The sequence below is a fragment of the Lineus longissimus genome, chromosome 14, assembly GCF_910592395.1.
Source record: "Lineus longissimus chromosome 14, tnLinLong1.2, whole genome shotgun sequence".
In the NCBI taxonomy this organism is placed as follows: domain Eukaryota; kingdom Metazoa; phylum Nemertea; class Pilidiophora; order Heteronemertea; family Lineidae; genus Lineus; species Lineus longissimus.
Window position 1 is genome coordinate 4,188,367 of NC_088321.1, and position 20,270 is coordinate 4,208,636.

General features: G+C 42.4%; 1 protein-coding gene across 1 annotated transcript in view; it reads right to left on the reverse strand.

The window, feature by feature from the left end:
- Positions 1-957: 957 nt before the first annotated feature.
- Positions 958-20,270, reverse strand: part of LOC135499130 (uncharacterized) — a 192,030-nt gene continuing 172,717 nt past the window's right edge. The window contains exon 3 of the mRNA XM_064789811.1: positions 958-1,052. Within this exon, the coding sequence (XP_064645881.1) occupies positions 961-1,052 (92 nt within the window). The 3' untranslated portion in view covers positions 958-960. The remainder of the gene's footprint in view (positions 1,053-20,270) is intronic.

A 20,270-nucleotide genomic window follows, 5' to 3' on the forward strand; every position in this document is an offset into this window, starting at 1 on the left:
TCGATAAAATTATTATGGCAGGGACTTCTAGCAAGGATACACCACATGTCCTACGATTTTTGGATTTGACCTCCTTTTCTAGGTCACAGAGGTCAAATGGCGTAAATTGGCCATTAGAGTGTAACTATGGCACGTTTCTTAACTGCTGAAGCTATGAACTTGAAAGTTGGTACATGTAACCCCCTACATCAGATAATCTCTGACACCGAATTTTGGCCTGATCTGATTCTTGATTTGGCCACCAGGGAGTCAAAACTGAAAAAGTAGGACATGCAATATCTCGCTTATTAACGACTTTTTTTCGATGAATTTTTTATTGCAGGGACTCTTAGCAATCACACGATATTGATCTTGTTGATGTCATAGACAATTATTGGTTGGATCATAAACTTATATATACTGCCCTGTCTTATTACTTGACATCAATACACATCTAAAAAAAGTCTTCATGCCTGATTGTGTTCACCATATTCACATCTAAACTAAGCATGATCCTGCCTACTAAAAGATGTATACGGTGAGCACAATGGCCCCTGGCCGTTTCATTTAAATTTCTGCATAATAGGCTAGTCAATCTAGCTCATTTTAGGGCTTGACCCACCACAAATTGCAAAAGAAACGATTCCACCTGTATTCATTCAGGAATATCCCCCTAAACACCATACTAAAAATCTCAATGAATCCAAATAGGGGAAAGGGGTCAAATATGCTAATTTATGCTAATTAGTAGCCAAATATAGGGAAACAATGACTTTTGTCCAAAATCATCCAAATCAGTCAATCGAAAACCTTACCGATTGATGAGAAAGTGACGTAGTCATTTGCCAAAAACAGCTAAAACATTATATGGTGAAATTTGACACGAGGTACATTGCAAAGTTTTTGACTTGGCTAAGCCAGAATATTAAGTTATGACAAAAACTTAAGAATCTTTGAAAAACCGGGCCCTGCATGCATTATTCACTGTTGGCTGAAAAGATATGTACCTGCATTTCCACGGTCGGCTGAAGAGGTGCCAGCTTTTCCACTGCGGTCTGAAGTGATACCAGCGACTGAAATGCAAAGCAAGTAAACATCATACCAGTTTGTATTTTTCTATGGTTTAAATAATGGAGAAGCACGATTCACTCATAAATACTTTACAAAATCAAGTGGATAATCCGTATGATGGAATCAGATATTAATTTGATAACGAAATAATTTTCAATTTGGGAACGGAGATTTCAGCGTGAATGTTGTAATGTTGAGGCAACTGTGTAAAGCATGCTGAAAGTCTACATTTGATGGACAATTGAAAAGAAAATACTTTAATATTTGTTAACAGTGGCTTCAGGGCCACGTCAAAACAGAGTATACAGAGGGTCAGCAGTCGATATCGGTAACATAATAAATATGGGAAATCCCAACCATCGCAGGGCAGTTATATTTAAAGGTTACCACCCTTCGTCAGTGCTGCAAAATCCGCGTCGAGTGCGAAATATACAACGTTTACCTAAATATGGTGAAATATGAAGACTATCCACAGTGGCCTACTGGACTTTGCGCAAAGAAAGCAACCAACGTAACGGTCCCTAGGTATTTTTATTTTCCTTAGACAATACAAAGCCTGGTCATCCTAGGGTCGTGGTTACATAGGAAGTTATCATTGCAAAAGAAGGCCAAACGCAAGCTTGGGTAAAGCAGCACACATAAGTCGAGCACATACAAGCCATGACACAAAACACATTCGGTTTTATAATATGGATTGGCAGTCAACTTAGCGAAGGCATACATTTTTAGTTGCAGGTGATTCACTGCCAGTTAAAGGGACTATTATTTTGTCACATTAGGTACAGTTTGGAATATGAATGTAGCCAAGTTCATGGGGATGGATAGGTGACGCCAGCATCTAACCGAGCATATTATTTGCCTTGGCCATAGAAGGCGCTACCAGTGCAAATCACCGGCAGTTAAAGGGACTAGCATTTGACATAAGGGTAGTTTGGAATATCAATTTCGCCTGGTTCATGGGGATCGATAAGAGGCGCCAGCATCTTACTAAGCATACATTTGCCGCTAGAGGGGCTAAAGTGCAAATCACTGGGACTATTATCTTGCGACATGGGGATGGATAGCTGGCGCCAGCGTGGCAGATGGACCACACCAAAGAGTACATCTCAAGATAAACCATGACCGAAGCACTACACTGTCCACTGGAGGTATTCTGTGGCCGTGTTAGCCCCTGGTTTAATTTACTAGGAACAGAACCCGAAGTGGTCAAATATAATGGTCGCTCCCCATTGCGCTTGTTGCGTTGCGTTGCTTTCTTTGCGCAAAGTCCAGTAAGCCTTCATTAAATGCAAAATGGCCAAGCGTGAGATGTTATGTCTGGTACTCTCATCAGTGAGTGAAAGTCGATTACTTAGAGACAGTGAACATGGCCAGGCTTGGAGATTTGGGAATTCACGACAATACAGTGCAGTGCAGACCATTTATTTACTCAAGGAAAATCTAATTTAGAAAATGTAAAAACAGCACATAACAGCTTATCTGCGGCATTGTAATACATATTATATTCAACATTTACGATATTACCATGCACTAGGGAGGAAAGAAAGGAAAGAATTCGAATTATGTCAAGAAGTTATATTTAGCGTATTTTATTAAAATAGGTATAATTAGCGTATTTTATCAAAATACGCAAAATAGAACTACTTGACATGATTATTCTGGTTCTTTTCTCCTTTTCCAGTGTTTCGATCGGCGTCGCCTAGCGGTCTCGGGTATCCAAAACGACTCATTTTAAGCTTTGGAGAACTTTTGTTTTGTAAAATTGGATGAAATTCGAAGCAACCTAACGTGTATGCTATGTTGTATGTGTAAAGTGTGTAGTAAATATCTAACTGTCACTGGCTCATCTATTGTGAATCTCAATTCAATGAGTTACTATAGAGTACAAAATGAAATATAATGATTCATTAGCCCAGCGCATGATCCATACAAAACCTCCAGAAAGCTCTCCACTGGTCGCAGTGGTTGATAGGGTGAGGGACGAGGCCGGTCCACTGCGTCCGGACTGTAAGTATATTATGCTCGGGTTGCTCAGGAAGGGCTCACTCGGGCAGATCTCTTTGCTTTTGCTTTCGGCATGGTCCAGCCGGGTTTCCAGCAGCTGAAATGGCTGAAACCTCGTGGGTAGATGAATATAACAGTAAATGACTGCACCCTCTCTTCCACCAGGTCTGCTGAATGAGCATGCACAGAGGGAAAAACCATCGTGGCGCACTGAATAACCACAGGTGGCCAATAAGTTTTATTTTTGATTAATTCCTTTCTGTAACAAAATCAAGAAGAATTCACACCAAGGCATCCAAAACATACCACGGGATAGAATAATTCCGACCACTTACAACTCATTGACCGATTTAAAGGGAAAAGGTATTAGCCAATATGCATCGTAGTCAGACGGGGGGGGGGCTGAAATGAAAATACTACCGTTTTAAGTTGAACAACTTTTTAAATGTAGATTTGCCGTGATTGCCGTGGCCAAAATGGCGTGTATCACTTTATTTCAAACAAAACATCATTAAGCAAGTGTTGATGATAGCTGGCTTTCTTAATTATCGTTTGCAAGGAACGATTGCATACCTTCGTTCACCTGGTTGCAAATCTCAAATAGAGTCTTACAAAAGTATTAATTGATATGTTATTAAATTTTTACATATGTACAAGTCATGTACATTCTTCAAGAATCTTGAACAAATCTGAACTAAATAATCTTACAAGAATCTTGTAACCCATGTACATGTTCATGTACACAGAAACGAATACGATCTTCACTAAGAATCTTTTAAAAAGAATCGTATCTGGATTTTTGACATGGACACTTACACTGTTGAAATATTTCAAAATCGTTCTTTTCTGAAAGCATGTACTCAGACAAAAGTGTCTAGTGTTGGCATTATACAAATCTAAACGTACCATTATAGGTTACAGAACCCCAATATCCCCAATCCTCGAAAATCCAGAGTCTGTTGTATCCTCCTCCCCTCTCGCACACGTTACTGACCCTGGAATAAATCGATTGTATTCGCGGGAAGAGGCGGACAAATCTGCTCCGCGCAAGGAAAATGGCTCCTACATCATTCCTAGAAACTCAGTCACTATTGAAAACAATTGCCGTATCTAAAACGCGCTCTTAATCATTGGCTGAAATTTCAAAAGCATGGGACGCACGTGCGGAATTTCTCGATCTTACACGATCTTATAGACAATTTTTGTAAGGAACAAGCATCCTCCCCGCCTTCGGCCCGGGATCGATAAAAAGTAGATAAATGCCAACAAAAGAACAATATGACTTCTTGAGTAACTAAACAGTAGTTGGTATTCACTGTGTTCATTTGAAATGTGGTTTAAGGAATTGACTTGAATTTCTATTCTAAAATACCTCAAACTTAAAAAGATAGGCCACGAAAATAACTTGAATATGTGCGAATTTGGCAAATTCCATCCATCGCCGGCCCGGAGCGCCGGTAGCGCCGTTGTTTTACATTATGTTACGGCAACATTACAGAAAATGAGACATGTACATTTTGTACAGCGCGCATAGGAAGTCCGCATCGGCTCGCTCAAGTGATGCTAAAATCCGCGCAAATGGGCTATTTGGAGCGTTTTTCTCGGCAAATATGTGTAGTGCTCATTAAAAAACTTAGGGTGGTTGATGCTTCCATGGCTGATTTGTGTTTGAAGCAGTGTTTTGAGAGCCTCAAACTTCTGAAGTGAGCTGAAATTCCACATTTTAGTGCAACCCGAGGTAACTTTGGTAGAGCATCTTGGTTGCGTGTCCAAAACACTCCACTCTCAGAACGAGGCTTATGCATTTTCCATTTAAAAGTTGACTTTACGGTACCAAGGTATTTTAGAATTTAAGACACAGATGGTACACATTTATCATCGAACGGCGGGTGTGATGTGATATCAGTAAACAGCCGGCAATTCCGCTGGAAGCTTTTTGGCTCACCGTAAGGGGAGTCTATATGATAGCGCTGTGTCCGTCATCGTCGTCGTCGTCGTTGTCGTCGTCGTCGTATCCTAACAGTGGCACGTTTCTTAACTGCTTGGGCTATGAACTTGAAACTTTGTACACAGAATGCCCTAGGTCAGCTGACCTCTGACACTGATTTTCAGTCCGATCTGATTCTCTGTTTGGCCACCAGGGGGCCAAATGTCGATATCTAAAAAGTGTGATATCTCGCTTATTAGTGACTTGTTTTCGATAAAACTTTTGTTGTAGGTACTCATAGCAAATATACATTTTATATTATACGGGTTTTTAATTTGACCTTGTTTTCAAGGTCACATAGGTCATATGGCGTAAATTGGCCATTAGAGTGTAAACTATGGCACGTTTCTTAACCACTAAAGCTATGAACTTGAAACTTGGTACATATAACCCATAGGGGGTTATATGTACCAAGTTTCAAGTTCACATAGCCTCTGGTGCTGAATTTTGGTTCGATCTGATTCCTAACTTTGCCACCAAGGGGCCAAAAGTGGAAATCTAAAAAGTGTGATATCTCACTTCTTAGTGATTTGTTTTTGATGAAATTTTTATGGTAGGTTTTCCTAGCAAGGGTATATCACATTTCATACGTGTTTTTGATTTGACCTACTTTTCAAGGTCACAGAGGTCAAATGGCGTAAATTTGCCGTTTGAGTGTAACTGGGGCACGTTTCTTAACCAATAAAGCTATGAAATTGAAATTTGGTGCACCTGATTCCCTACATCATTTAACCTCTGACACCGAATTTCAGTCTGATCTGATTCTCGACTTGGCCACCAGGGGGCCAAAACTAAAATAAGTAAAAAGTGCAATATCTCGCTTAATAGTGACTTGTTTTCAATTCTATTTTTATGGTAGGTACTCAGAGCAAGGATACATCACATATCCTACGGTTTATGATTTGACCTTATTTTCAAGGTCACAGAGGTCAAATGGTGTGAATTGGCCGTTTGTGTGTAACTATGGCACGTTTCTTAACCACTAAAGCTATGAACTTTAAACCTGGTACACATGACTCCCTAGGTCAGATGACCTGTGACACTGATTTTCGGTCTGGTCTGATTCTTAACTGGGCCACCAGGGGGCCAAAACAAAAAAATGGAATAGTGCCATATCTCGCTTATTACTGATTAGTTTTTGGTAAAAATGTTATGGTAGATACTCTTAGCAAGGATAAATCACATATGATACAGGTTTTTGATTTGATGTTCTTGTCAAGGTCGCAGAGGTCAAACGGCTTAAATTGGCCATTTTAGCGTAACTGTGGCACGTTTGTTAACCCCTAAGGCTATGAACTTGAGACTTTGTACAAAGGACCCTCAGGTCAGCTGACCTCTGCCCCTGAATTTCAGTCCGGTTTGATTCACGACTTGGCCACCAGGGGGCCAAAAGTGAAAATCTAGAAAGTGTGATATCTCGCTTATTAGTGATTCGTTTTCAATAACATTTTTATGGTAGGTTCTCCTAGCAGGGATACATCACATATCATATGAGATTGGTCGTTTGAGTGTAACTATGGCACGTTTCTTAACCACTATAGCTATGAACTTGAAATTTGGTGCACATGACTCCCTACGTCATGTCACCTTGGACACCGAATTTCGATCTGATCTGGTACTCAACTTGGCCACCAAGAGGCCAAAACTAAAATTGGTAAAAAGTGCAATATCTCGTTTATTAGTGACTTGTTTTTGATGATATTCTTATGGTTACCATAATGGTACTTACTCCAAGCAACGATACATCACATGTCATACCGACTTTGGTTTGACCTATATACTATACATGTACAATGTTTCTTAACCTGGATGAATTCCAAAGCACCAAATATCTATACGGTGAGCACAATGGCCCCTGGCCGTTTCATTTCAGGGCATAAGCTCGGTCGATAGGGCCGAGTGTTGGCCTGAGTTTCAGGATGTCAAACCCCGGGCTCCTGGACAAAAATTCACTAAAATTGTAATTAAAATGTGTGTAAAAGGATTGTTTTACAATTTTCACATATTAAATTGATGATTCTTGAAAGACATAAAGGTAATGATAATCTATTCTCTCTTATTGCTGTCCAGCTTGGATGACGTTGCTGCCCTCGGCCCTGCTTTGGTCTAAAGTTGATAGAACCACCCCTCCCATTTTCTTGTAATGTTGCCCTATTTATTCTGGGTCACCCTGTGACGACCACTACCATCAGTCAAACAAACAGAGTGCGCGCATCGTCAGCTATCATTACCGCTATCAGATTCACTTTCCAAGTCTTTATAACCCACAAGGCCTTAGTCAGTACATTTTTTCCGACCTGAGTTGAAACGTCAAGGTTTTCTTGGTCATTTGACCGAAAATGGTAGTCAAATCGGTTCAGAATTGACTGAACTACATAGGAATGCTTCAGTAGTAGGTATAATGTCCCTTTCAACGCCCGAAATACGAGGCCCAAAGTCCGAGGGTCCCGTGGCGTTGAAAGGTGCATCATTGACGCCCGCGACAAATGCCCTCCCGTGATATTGTGCTTGAAGAATTTGTTTCGCGCTTCATGTAAGCGCTCAAAAATTCGGCGCTATCCGTCTGCGCTGTCCACGGGAGTGCATTCGTCGCGTAGCAGCGTACAAGCAGCCCGATGCCGCAACGAGCACAGATTAATGTGCACTCTTATTCGCGCTCCTCCTGAGGTTTTACGGGCTGCTGTCAAAAGCCGAGCGGAGCGAAGAATGTGGATCAATTAGGGTCTCCACCATCAGGAAAGTCTGTTCGGGGCAAATAGCCTACTGAAGCATTCTGTTGCTATAACTGGGATGGTATCAGTGTCTTGGCAATCCTTGTCATTGACTCTGCATAGAGACTGCTCATCCTAGCTAAAATTATGACGCGAATTATCTCGGCTCGTCGCCACATTTTAGGGTCCCGTCTCCTCAATGTCCGTTTAGCTCCCAAGCAACGAGGTCTGTCCTCTTCGTCTCGCATGGTGGCCGGGTTCGTATAGCGCGGGAAGAGGAGGACAGGACAACTCTCTTGCGCCACCCTTTTCCTGATGGAAGGGTGGATATTTTGACATGCATATGAAGAAAGAATAACTCATATACGACGTATTTGTGATATGAAAAAACACTTTTATTTCTGTTGTCTTTTCACATCGTTTTGTTAGATTTTTCTTCATGCATAACATTTTTTATGCTTAAAGACCCAGGCGCATCCGACCTTGTGACAAAAATGCAGTTTTAGACATGCTTATGCATTTTTATTCTGTTTCCCTGATTGGGTTTTTGATGACGACAACACATGTACATTGTATGTGTGCCCGGGCTGAGAGTTTGCTTAACTCACTATATAGAGGAATACATCTTATTCTTAATGCTCTTGGTCTACGTACATGTTCACCGCTCGAGTATACGCGTTTTATTTTTATAAACGCCCTATAGAATGTTTAATATATTCCGATTCTAAAATCAACACTCAATGGAAGATGCCTGCCGTACATGGCGCATTTTGCTATGTTTTTCGGGAGAAGCTCACCCGTCATGAAAATAGTTGTCTCAAGTTGGCTATGCTTATAATATAAAGTTGGTCGGCATTTTCCATTGATCTTTGTTATACAAGAGTATACCTTTCTTATGAAGGTCTATTAGAGTATACAATGGCATATATATATTTGCATTCAATATTTTTGTGTTAAATAAGCACCATCATAATGAAACTGATAATAAAGCTACTGTTATTCTGAGTCTAGAATGCAGCAATGAAGGATGTCTGATGCGGCGTTGCTTTTTAGCTCACCTCTTAGCAGAGGTGAGCTTATCCCATACCGTGGGGTCCGTCGTCCGCCGTCGTCGTCGTCGTCGTCGTCGTCCGTCGTCCGTTAGCAGGGCACGTTTCGTAACTGTTAGAGCTATTGAGTTGAAACTTGGTACACATGTACCCTTATGTAATGACACCTTGGAGACCAAGTTTCGGTCCGATTCGTTTCATGGTTTGGCCACCAGGGGGCCAAACGTTAAAAGTGAAAATATGCAATATCTCCCTTAATAGTAGTCGGGAAATTTTGAAAAAAATATGGTAGGTACTTCTAGCAAAGGTGCATCATATATCCTCCGGGTTTTTGATTTGACCTCCTTTTCAAGGTCACAGAGGTCAAATGGTGTAAATTGGCCGTTAGGATGTAACGATGGCACGTTTCTAAACTGCAATGACTATTGATGCCAAATTTGGTACACATTTACCCCTTAGTCAGGTAATCTCAGGGACCGAAGTTTGGTCCAATATGATTCACCACTTGACCACCAGGGGGCAAAATCCAAAAACCTTAAAAATGTGATTATTCCTTAACTTCTTGCCCGATTGCCACCAATTTGATATCATGGGTACATCTAACCACCATACAGTATATGTCACACAGGTTTTTAATTTGACCTTCTTGTCAAGGTCACAGAGGTCAAATGGCGTAAATTGGCCGTCAGGCCGTAACTATGGCACGTTTCTTATCTGCAATGACTATTGATCACAAATTAAGTACACATGTACCCCTTGGTCAGGTGGTCTCGGGTACCGCCGAAGTTTGGTGCGATCTGATTTGCCGTTTGGCCTCCAGGGAGGGGGCCAAATCCTAAATTCTTCAAAATGCCATTATTCCTAGTATTACTTGCCCGATTGGCACCAATTTTATATCATAGGTACATCTAATTCTTACAGCCATTCAATGTGTCACCCGGGTCTTCTTTGATTTGACCTACTTTTCAAGGTCACAGAGGTCGAATGTACTGTAAATTGGCCATTTTGGGGAAATTGTAATTGCTTGGACCTACATCAAACCTAACACTACATGACACAATACCATGCTCTTTATCCATCTTTCCTCCACATGAGGTGAGCACAATGGCCCTGGCCATTTCATTAGCTCACCTCTTAGCAGAGGTGAGCTTATCCCATACCGTGGCGTCCGTCGTCGTCGTCCGTCGTCCGTTAGCAGGGCACGTTTCGTAACTGTTAGAGCTATTGAGTTGAAACTTGGTACACATGTACCCTTGTGTAATGACACCTTGGAGACCAAGTTTCGGTCCGATTCGTTTCATGGTTTGGCCACCAGGGAGCCAAAAATTAAAAGTGAAAATATGCAATATCTCCTTTCATAGTAGTCGGGAAATTTTGAAAAAAATATGGTAGGTACTTCTAGCAAAGGTGCATCATATATCCTCCGGGTTTTTGATTTGACCTCCTTTTCAAGGTCACAGAGGTCAAATGGTGTAAATTGGCCGTTAGGATGTAACGATGGCACGTTTCTAAACTGCAATGACTATTGATACCAAATTTGGTACACATTTACCCCTTAGTCAGGTGATCTCAGGGACTGAAGTTTGGTCCAGTATGATTCACCACTTGACCACCAGGGGGCAAAATCCAAAAACCTTAAAAATGTGATTATTCCTTAACTTCTTGCCTGATTGCCACCAATTTGATATCATGGGTACATCTAACCACCATACAGTATATGTCACACAGGTTTTTAATTTGACCTTCTTGTCAAGGTCACAGAGGTCAAATGGCGTAAATTCGCCGTCAGGCCGTAACTATGGCACGTTTCTTAACTGCAATGACTATTGATGACAAATTAAGTACACATGTACCCCTTGGTCAGGTGATCTCAGGTACCGAAGTTTGGTGCGATCTGATTTGCCGCTTGGCCTCCAGGGAGGGGGCCAAATCCTAAATTCTTCAAAATGCCATTATTCCTAGTAATGACTTGCCCGATTGGCACCAATTTTATATCATAGGTACATCTAATTCTAACAACCATTCAATGTGTCGTCGGGGCCTTCTTTGATTTGACCTACTTTTCAAGGTCACAGAGGTCGAATGTACTGTAAATTGGCCATTTTGGGGAAATTGTAATTGCTTGGACCTACATCAAACCTAACACTACATGACACAATACCATGCTCTTTATCCATCTTTCCACCACATGAGGTGAGCACAATGGCCCTGGCCATTTCATTCCTAATACGCTCCGATGTTTTGCGGGAACTTAAACAAGAGCTTGATTTGGCTCATTGACATACTAACTAGCGCGCTGTGTTTTATCAAAGTGATCTTGAACTCATCAACTAAGTAAACTGTGCAAAGTAGTTTATAGAACATTTAGTTCTGCAATCAGATAATGAGTTGGTCTTACATTTCGTCCACGAAATAACAATGGGAAGATATTGTGTCGACTTGGCACGAAGAGTAATTTGTTTTTCAATAGCAAACTTGTTCTACTTTGTGGAGAAAATCATTTGAGTAGGCCCAGCATATTCTCGTCACCAGGCTATTATGAGCAAAATGATGTTTGGTGTGGTGGTTTTTCTCTTAACCATGATGTGACACGATAGAATTTAACCAACGCGTTGGCATCACCGATTGTTGCTTTCAATACGACTGATTTTGTTAGTGCGCATTTCGTCATCATATCAGACGACCAACTTTTATTCTATAGACCAAAGATTGTGGATGAAAAAAATGATGATGATGAAGTTGAAACACTCATTTTTCACAAATTGAGTGACTTAGCTTCTGCCCCGGAAAGGGCGATGGCACATTCAGTGGGTTTTGACCTGGCTAGCGCCCATGACTACACGATTTTGGCCAGTTGCTCGCAACTTGTCCGCACAGATTTACAACTCGTTCTTCCGAGAGCGTGTTATGGTCGAATCGCGCCTCGCTCGGGTCTAGCCTTAAACTATATGATAGCCGTAGGCGCAGGTGTAATCGATTCCGATTTTAGAGGCAATTTGGGTATTTTGCTATTCAATCATCATCAACAAAACGAATTTCGTATTCGACACGGCGATCGTGTGGCCCAACTTATTTGCGAAAGAGCCCTTATGAATTGCCCTCAACCCCGCGCGGCCAAGGCGGTTTTGGATCGACTGGCGGCTATTCTACGAGAAATTAAGAAGCCGTGAAATGAGCTTGTGATAAAAACGGACCATCCAAATGTAACGCTCAAAGTACAGTTGTGTTGTTGTCACTATGAGAGCACAATTCTCCTCTGATGTTTTGAAAAAGAAGCCCCATGATTTGGGGTGGAGCCGTTCACTAAAGTCTACTGCGGCATCAGACATGCATTATATTAGTAGGCGAAATAAGAGTTGCCGATGTCCAGATTTTGCGTTGACTTCGATCAAAGATGTATTGGAACGTGTCTGTCATTTTGGGAATCTCTTCCCCCTATGTAGAGTCGACTGTCCCTGTTGGAAGACGATGCAAAGAGCTTTTGCACTACCTGATCTTTTAATGTTTTCGTTGCAATCATTAGTAAGCAAACAATTGATAAGAAAGAACACATCTCCTGATGAAAGAAAGAAAACACAAGAGAAGAGTTACTCTATCCTTCGTTCGGGTTTACAAATAGATCTTGTCGCCTATCGCGCCATGCAAGATATATTCTGTTTCGTGCCAGAGGAAGGGTCTAACTACATCAAAATCTAACTGAGACAATAGCTAGACGCCTACCATTTACTAAGAATATTTCAAGGATAGCTTACTTTAAACGTGACCAAATGGAGGAGCAGGAACAAGATACGTATATCGTGTGCCCCTCAAATACGCCCGTACAAAGGGGAAGTCGGCCCAACACTAGTTCGAATTTTAGGAATCCTTTGGCGAAGCCGCTCGATTTCACGATGTCGCCTTTTGCATACGAATGTGGCATCGCGGAGGTCTACTACGCACATTCTTGGTCGAGCGAGATCAACGTTAAGAGGTGTACTTACCAGATAGCGCTGTCAGATTTAAACGAACCCAACAAAGCGCCCGTATTGCTTGATGCCTGCGCGCAGAGCGAAAAATGGGTCTCGTCAATTGAAGATTTGATAACGGCGCTAAATAGACAGAAACCAGTTCAGTGGAGCGGTGATTTTCTTCTCACGCGGGGCCAACACGTAGCCGTAAAACTGAGACACGGCGAAGCCATTTTGATGGACACTTACTTAGCAGAAGTGCTCGGTTTTGCGAAGGCGAAATATTTTCACGTCGATGGAAAAATTATTATACCCAAGAGTAATTCTGAGGCTAAGAAAACGACACCAGTACACACTGTTGGCAAAGACAGTATTGGGGGAACATTCGGCCAAGGAAACCCAGTGACGGCGGGCCCTCTTGTGGGCAAAAAAAGTTCCGAAGGAGGGAACACCGATCGCACTTTTACAAGCGATGATTTTGGCAGGTCAGACGAAAGTATGGATGATGATGATGATGATGATGATACGTATAGTTTACAAGGAGATCAGGCAGCCGTGAATTTACCCCCTCTGTCGAGGCGTTTTTATCGCGTTGTAGCGGAACGAAAATGTGATTTGATGTCCTCGAAGTAGGCCTATGCACTATTCTTTTACTCGAATTTAGTAAAGCCAACACAAGTGGGAAACGTTTTTGTCCCCTTGCTACGAACGATACCCACACGCCCGGAAGAACACGGCAAATATCTCTCCAAATCGTTTGAAAGAATACGCTACAGACCCCTGAGTGCAAAGTTTTTTCAATTCATAGAAATTAACATTTGCGACGATATGGGAAATCTAATCGATTTTAAATTCGGTAAAGTCATTGTGACATTACACATTCGACGCCAGCGGCGCCACTAGATGAAAGGCAGACAGATTACCCGTTGGCCTTGTAAATAGCACAAATCATAAAAACCCCAGGACAGAATCATTTTTAAGCGACAGATGGAACGTCAGGGCTCTATCACAGAGGGAGAAGAAAATAACGTTTACACGTATCGGTTGAGTGTTCGTGTCACCCTCCGCATATCAGCACCCATCAACGCACGGTTGCAAAAAATATCGCTTATTAACTTCGACGCGGAAAACCGCATCGATCTGACTTCAGAACAAGCCCAAGAGATGCTGTGCATGAGTGAACAGTTAACAGATGCTTTTTCGCGCCAACACCATTCAAACAAAGAATATTACTATTCGCTCCGTGCAGTAGGACTGCTTGTTAATTTCACCAGAAGGAATAGGCTAGAAATACAAAGCTTGGACAAGTGCCGCCGAATTTCACTCAAATTGCGTGAATTTCGAAACTTTTTAAGAGCCTACGGTGAAGTTCAGAGAAAATTGCATTTCGTAGGTGATCATTTGAACCAACAAGAAGCAATCGAATGTCCTTTTTGCACACCAGACGCCTAAATCCGTCGGATTTCATCAAAGCTTTATATTCAAACATCATGCGGCGTGTTATTAATATCTCTTCGCTCAATTTAAGTAATATGGGCTTTCGAAATCTCGAAGAGTGGCTGTTAGCATCTCGTCGACACGTGTACATCGGACGAAACTTGACGCATTATCTGGGAGATTCGGAGATATTGCGCTGTGGCACGAATAATACGAATATGACTGCAGAAGAACAACGCAAATGTCAGAAACACTTATTTCAAGCCATCAGGGATGGCAGAATCCGTACATAATTGACGAAAATACCAGCCGAGAACGCTCTTTGAGGTTTTATAACGAGTACATACGGCGGAGAAATCTTCTCCGTTACATTCACAAATTGTCGCATGCAGTTCTGGGGCTGTTGGTGCAAACCAGAGCGCTGCCACGGAGATCTATTGAAAGCATTGCATGAAAACGAATGCCCTATTTGCAGGTCTGTTGCATACTAAGTCAGAAATAGTTGCCCGAAGTGATCACCAGGCCATCTGCAAACACAAAAAGGAATTAAAGTGATAGAGGTTGACGGAGACGATACCCGTTTGCGGCAGGACGGCTTGAAAATTAGTGATTTTCGAGGTCTATTTTAGGACCTCTTTCTCTCTCTGATAATGGCGCTCGAAGCAGAATTTCGTTTAAAAAAATCATTCCGAGGCAATCTGGGAACGCAATGGGAACACACAAATATACACATTGTAAATGATTTATTGAAGTTTTTGCACAGGGAGGCAAACGGACTTATTCATAAACACATTTCTCAGGAATTTGATAGTCTAACTGACGCGAAGAACGCTCTTAAGTATCACTTTGAGGTTCAAGTTCTATTCAGCAAAGAAGTCGATGTCGTGGCAGATGATGGATCCATTATCGAGGGACAATATGAGAAACGCACATCGGAACCCTGGTTTTGCACCAATACAAAACAAGTTTTCTATAAGAGCCAATTAAAAGACTTGTTACAGACAGATTTTCAAGAAATCATCTCGAAATGCGAGTCCTATCTACACGAAGGTTCGGGCTGGGTTTTTGAACATGTGAACGCGTTGAGATTAACGGTGGCACAGTTTGAGCCCCTGAGGGGTGGCACTTCGCATCCACACCCTTTCTTACCCTCGGCGGTGAGAAATAAACGCGCTTTTATTCAGACGAACATTGATTACGGAAATGACGATAAATGTTTTTTGTTCTGTATCGCGGCCCACTCAGAACGCCTGGCAGGAGGTCGCATCAGATCGGACAGGCAATTTGACATGAATTCATGGGAAAGACGTACGAAGCTCGATTTGAGTAATATTTCCTATCCAACTAGCATTGGTCAGATTTCCACTTTCGAACGACGGAACAACCTCGCCATTAACGTTTTTCGTTGGCTTTGGAACGAGAGTCATGAAGTTGCTGGCACAGCAGGACGTCATGCTGTACCGTTGCAAGTACTGCATCTTTCAGCAAACAGGAGATCAATTCCGGAAGAGAAGCATATTGACTTGTTGTACTGGCAAGATCACAAATCTGAGTAGGTTAATCGGCAACGGGGCTAGTGGTCGCCACGGGAAAAAATTCGTTTGCAGATCGTGTTTGACCTGCTATTCCTCAAAGAGTAAAAAACGTGCTCATGAAAGATGTTGTCTAGATACGGGCCAAGTGTACACCTTTTGCGAGGAAAGGCAAAATGAAATTCGACAATTTCAAAGCCATGTGCGCGAGACGGCACCTGATGATATATGATTTTGAAACTTGTCTTACACCATGCGAATCAACTCTGAGTGATGGTTCAAGCCGCCATATGCCCATCGCGGTAGCGGGAAAACGTCTCTGCGTCAATCCTGATTACAATTCTTCCCTCTTCACCTACGTGGGCTCCGATTGTGTAAAGAAATTTCTCGAATGGCTCAATGAACAGATCGAGGAAGCGCACATTATCGATTTACATTGTTCAAAAGACAGTCTTGAACATATGTCTTCGCGTGATTGGAAGAAGTTTGTCTCGCAGCAGCATTGCGAGATGTGTGGCATTGAATTCACTATAGGCGTGAAAAAGTGCATCGACCATTGTCACTTGCAAGCGGATCGGATGCGATACGTGCTCTGTAATTGTTGCAACTTGACTTATGCTTCGGAAAGGGAATTACAGATCAGTTGTTCGGCGCATAATGCCACGAGATATGACAATCACCTTTTTGTAGAGGAATTGGCAAAACAAGATGGAGAATCGAATAAGTTTCGAATATTGCCTAAAAACACAGAACACTACTTGGCCATATATTGTCAAACGTTAGTCTTCCTGGATAGTTTTCAATTCTTGCCCTCGTCTTTAGCAAATCTAGTGGAATTGATGAAAAACAAAACTAGCACTATTGTAGACCCGGAAAGTGGGATGAAGCAGAACCAGAGCGCATTTCCTCTCCTCTCCGAATACGTGAAAGGATCGAGTGAAATGTACGATCTTTTGTTGCGCAAGGGTGTCTTTTGCTACGAATATCTGGACAGACCATCAAAACTTCAAGAGAGGCAGCTTCCGCCGGTCGAGGCATTTTTTGATTCGCTAAAAAAAACCCATTTCATCGGAGGATTACGAGCATGCAACAAAGGTAAGGCGAACAATGGACTGCAAGACCCTTGGTGATTATCTTGTAGTCTATCTCCAAACAGACGTTTTACTACTAGCCAATTGTTTTGAGAAATTTCGTGCCATGTCCATGAAACATTTTCAATTAGATCCAGTAAAATATATATCGGCCCCTAACATGACATTCAATGCCATGCTCAAAATGACAAGAGTTCATATAGACTTGATAGAAGACCTGGAGCAATATCTGTTTGTCAAAAAAGGCATTCGTGGAGGTGTCGCTTCCATTTTCCAACGACGGGCCCACATATCTGTTGACGATGATGATGATGTTGAAGAGAAGGGGGTATTTTCAGAAGAAGCAGACAAGAAGAGTGGCGCGCAGATATTTGCCCTCGACGCGACGAATCTCTACGGCTACTCCCTCAGTCAAGATTTACCGCACGGAAACTATCGCTGGATCGAGGTTGACGACCCGAACGAATTTGATGTTTTGTCTTTGTCAGACGATAGCACTACAGGATACATACTGGAGGCGGACCTCGAATATCCTACTTGTCTACACGATTCGCACAATGACTTTCCTTTAGCGCCAGAGAAACTGCGCATATGCCCTTCGCATATGCCCTTCGCAGTGGAGTCCGCTAATGCATGTTTTGGCGGGAAAACTAATGGATCCCTCACAAATACGAAGTGCCGCTACCGGAGAAAAACTGATTCCTCATCTTGGACCGAGAACAAATTACATTGTCTATCTGAAAAACCTGCTATATTATCTTCAGCTGGGCATGACGCTGAGCAAAGTGCATAGGATTCTGGCTTTTGATCAGTCGCCTTGGATGAAAGATTTCGTCAGCTTCTGCACGGAGCAGAGGAAGGCCGCGGCAAACAATCCCTTCGAATGTGACTTTTGGAAAAAGCGATTAATTCTTGCTACGGGAAATTCCTCCAAGACAAAACAAAGCACATCAATATGAGTCTAGTGTCGGACAAGAGAAAATTCCTAACAAAAACGAGCAAACCGAATTTCAAGTCAGTTACCATTTACAATAGGAAACTGGTAGGCATACAAATGAAACCCCGCAGCATACTTCTGGATCGTCCCATCACAGCGGGAATGGTCTGTCTCGAAACAAGCAAAATGAAATTGTACAAAATGCACTATGACTTCATTAAGCCATTGTACGGGGACCGGTGCCACCTGTTGATGACGGACACGGATAGCCTGCTGTATTTCTTGGAAGAATATGAGGGGAACGTGGACGAGGACTTCTTCGCGAACCGACGCTATTTCGATCTGTCTAATTATCCGAAAGACTCGCCCTACTTCTGCAAAACGAACAAAAAAGTTTGAGGTACTTTCAAGCGAGAGGATGCGTGCGATCCCATTGTGGACTTTGTTGGTTTGCGTGCCAAAATGTACAGCACAAGACATCGGTCGGAGGCAGTCACCAGCAAGGCCAAGGGTTTGCCCAGATGCGTTATGCAAAGCATTGGCTTTGAGCAGTACGAAGATGCGCTATACATGAACATATCTTCACAAGCGGCACCCAGTACGTGTAATTTTAAATCGATTAGGTCGAAAAAACTAAAGCTTTATACATTAACGCAAGAGAAAAAAGCTTTGTCACCATTGGACACGAAACGCTGGCTGTGCGAAGATAACATTCACACATTCGCCTTTGGACACTACCGCATCAAAAACGAGTAAAGAAGTCAGGGAATCACATTGTGACAAGGACAAATATCCTTAAGTGTATTAGACGCATCTCGCCGCAACATGAGTTCGACAAAGAATACTAGAAGTACAAAAAACATACGCTGCACCATAGCAGTCGGCAAACGGTGCAACGTTGATGTTACGAGATTTAAAGGTGACACCTGGTTTCACCTCTATTTGAAGAATAATCGTCAAAAGTGCATCAGTTTACTTGGGGAAGTCATCGCAGATTTTTTGATGAACGTGGAGAAATTGAAGAAGGCCAGTTACAAGGTTTTCAAAGCAGAACAGCAATACGGAGAAGGCGATGGAAGAGGAAAGGGGCAACAGTAGAGAGCAGAGCTTCGTTGTAGTCAAAACGAAGAACAAAATGTTGAGGATGATTTTTTTCAGGCCGGCGATGCTAAAAAGGCTCCCCAAACGAGAGGAAGAAAAAGAAAATACGAGGAAAGCAGTGAAAGCGAACAGAGCGAAGAGCAGGAATCTCCCCATAGTGAGGGGACTCTCGTTTCGAGTTGGTACTAGTCGGCGCGACACAACGCAAACGATTAGTCTGTCTGTGAAAAGTGACATGGAAGACGTTCACTGCAATCTTATTTGTTGCGCTCATGTGGAAAGAAAACACGAGCAAGACTTTTTCGACGGGGAAGACAGTGCATCTACGGAGCCACAGGATTTTGTAAAGGAGTTTGAAGCTACACCATCCCCTTGTGAGCCTATTGAAGATTGTGATAAGTAGCATGTGACAAGAGAATTTACTAGAAAAACTTTACATTGTACAGCAAAGACTGTCTCTATAGTCCAGCACACGCATTGTAACATATAGTTCATAAAACCATATAGTAAGCATATTATTCATATAAGGATGAGTCGTCCTACCGAAAATGTCTTTATGTTCACGGTCGAGGGTATAATCGCAGCCGGCAAAACAACCATCATAGATCAAATACAAGAAATGGCTACCTTCCACGGCGACGATCTACCCTTCAATATTGTTAGCATAAGGGAATGCCTGGACGAGTTCACCTCGTTTCAGGGATACAACCCGCTCAAAATGTGTTACGAGAACCCCTTGATGGAGGCTCCCCTAGCCCACATCCATTTTGTCCAGTCGCTCAACAGAGTCGTCCGAGAGACAGTTCCTCAGCTTTTGAACAAGTTAGCGATGGAGAAGAGGGAAAAGAACACTACAATAATCGTAACGGACCGAAGCCTTTTTTCGCCCCTCCCCTTCGTCGAAACCTTATTCGAGCTTGGGAGAATAAGCTGTTTCTCAAGAGATTTCCTCATCGATTTTGCGATGACAGAGGCGGAGAAGACAATGCAAATGCTAGCACTTCAGATGCACGGTATCTACTTGGTGAACACGCCAACAGACATCTGTATGGCACGTCTCGTAATACGTGGTCGAGATTTCGAGTGCAGCGGACCAAATCCGGTAACGTATTCGTATCAAGAAGCCCTGAAAGCCGCTTACCAAAGGCACCTTGCCAAATGGAAAAACCACGAAATTTGCACAGGAGCATGGGGTAAGTGCAACATTGCCCTAAAGGAGAGTGCCAAGGCAAGCCCGAAAGAGCTGCTAGATTTCATACAGGACACTATTAAAAACAGTGAAAAGTAGCATGTGAAAAGGGAAATGATGTCTATAACTGTACAGGATATAACCTCCCTCAGGACCACCTTAGTTTTAAATACTATTACAAGACAAGATGTCCAAAGAACTGCCGAGCAGCGCAAAAGCAACGCCACAGGTTGGG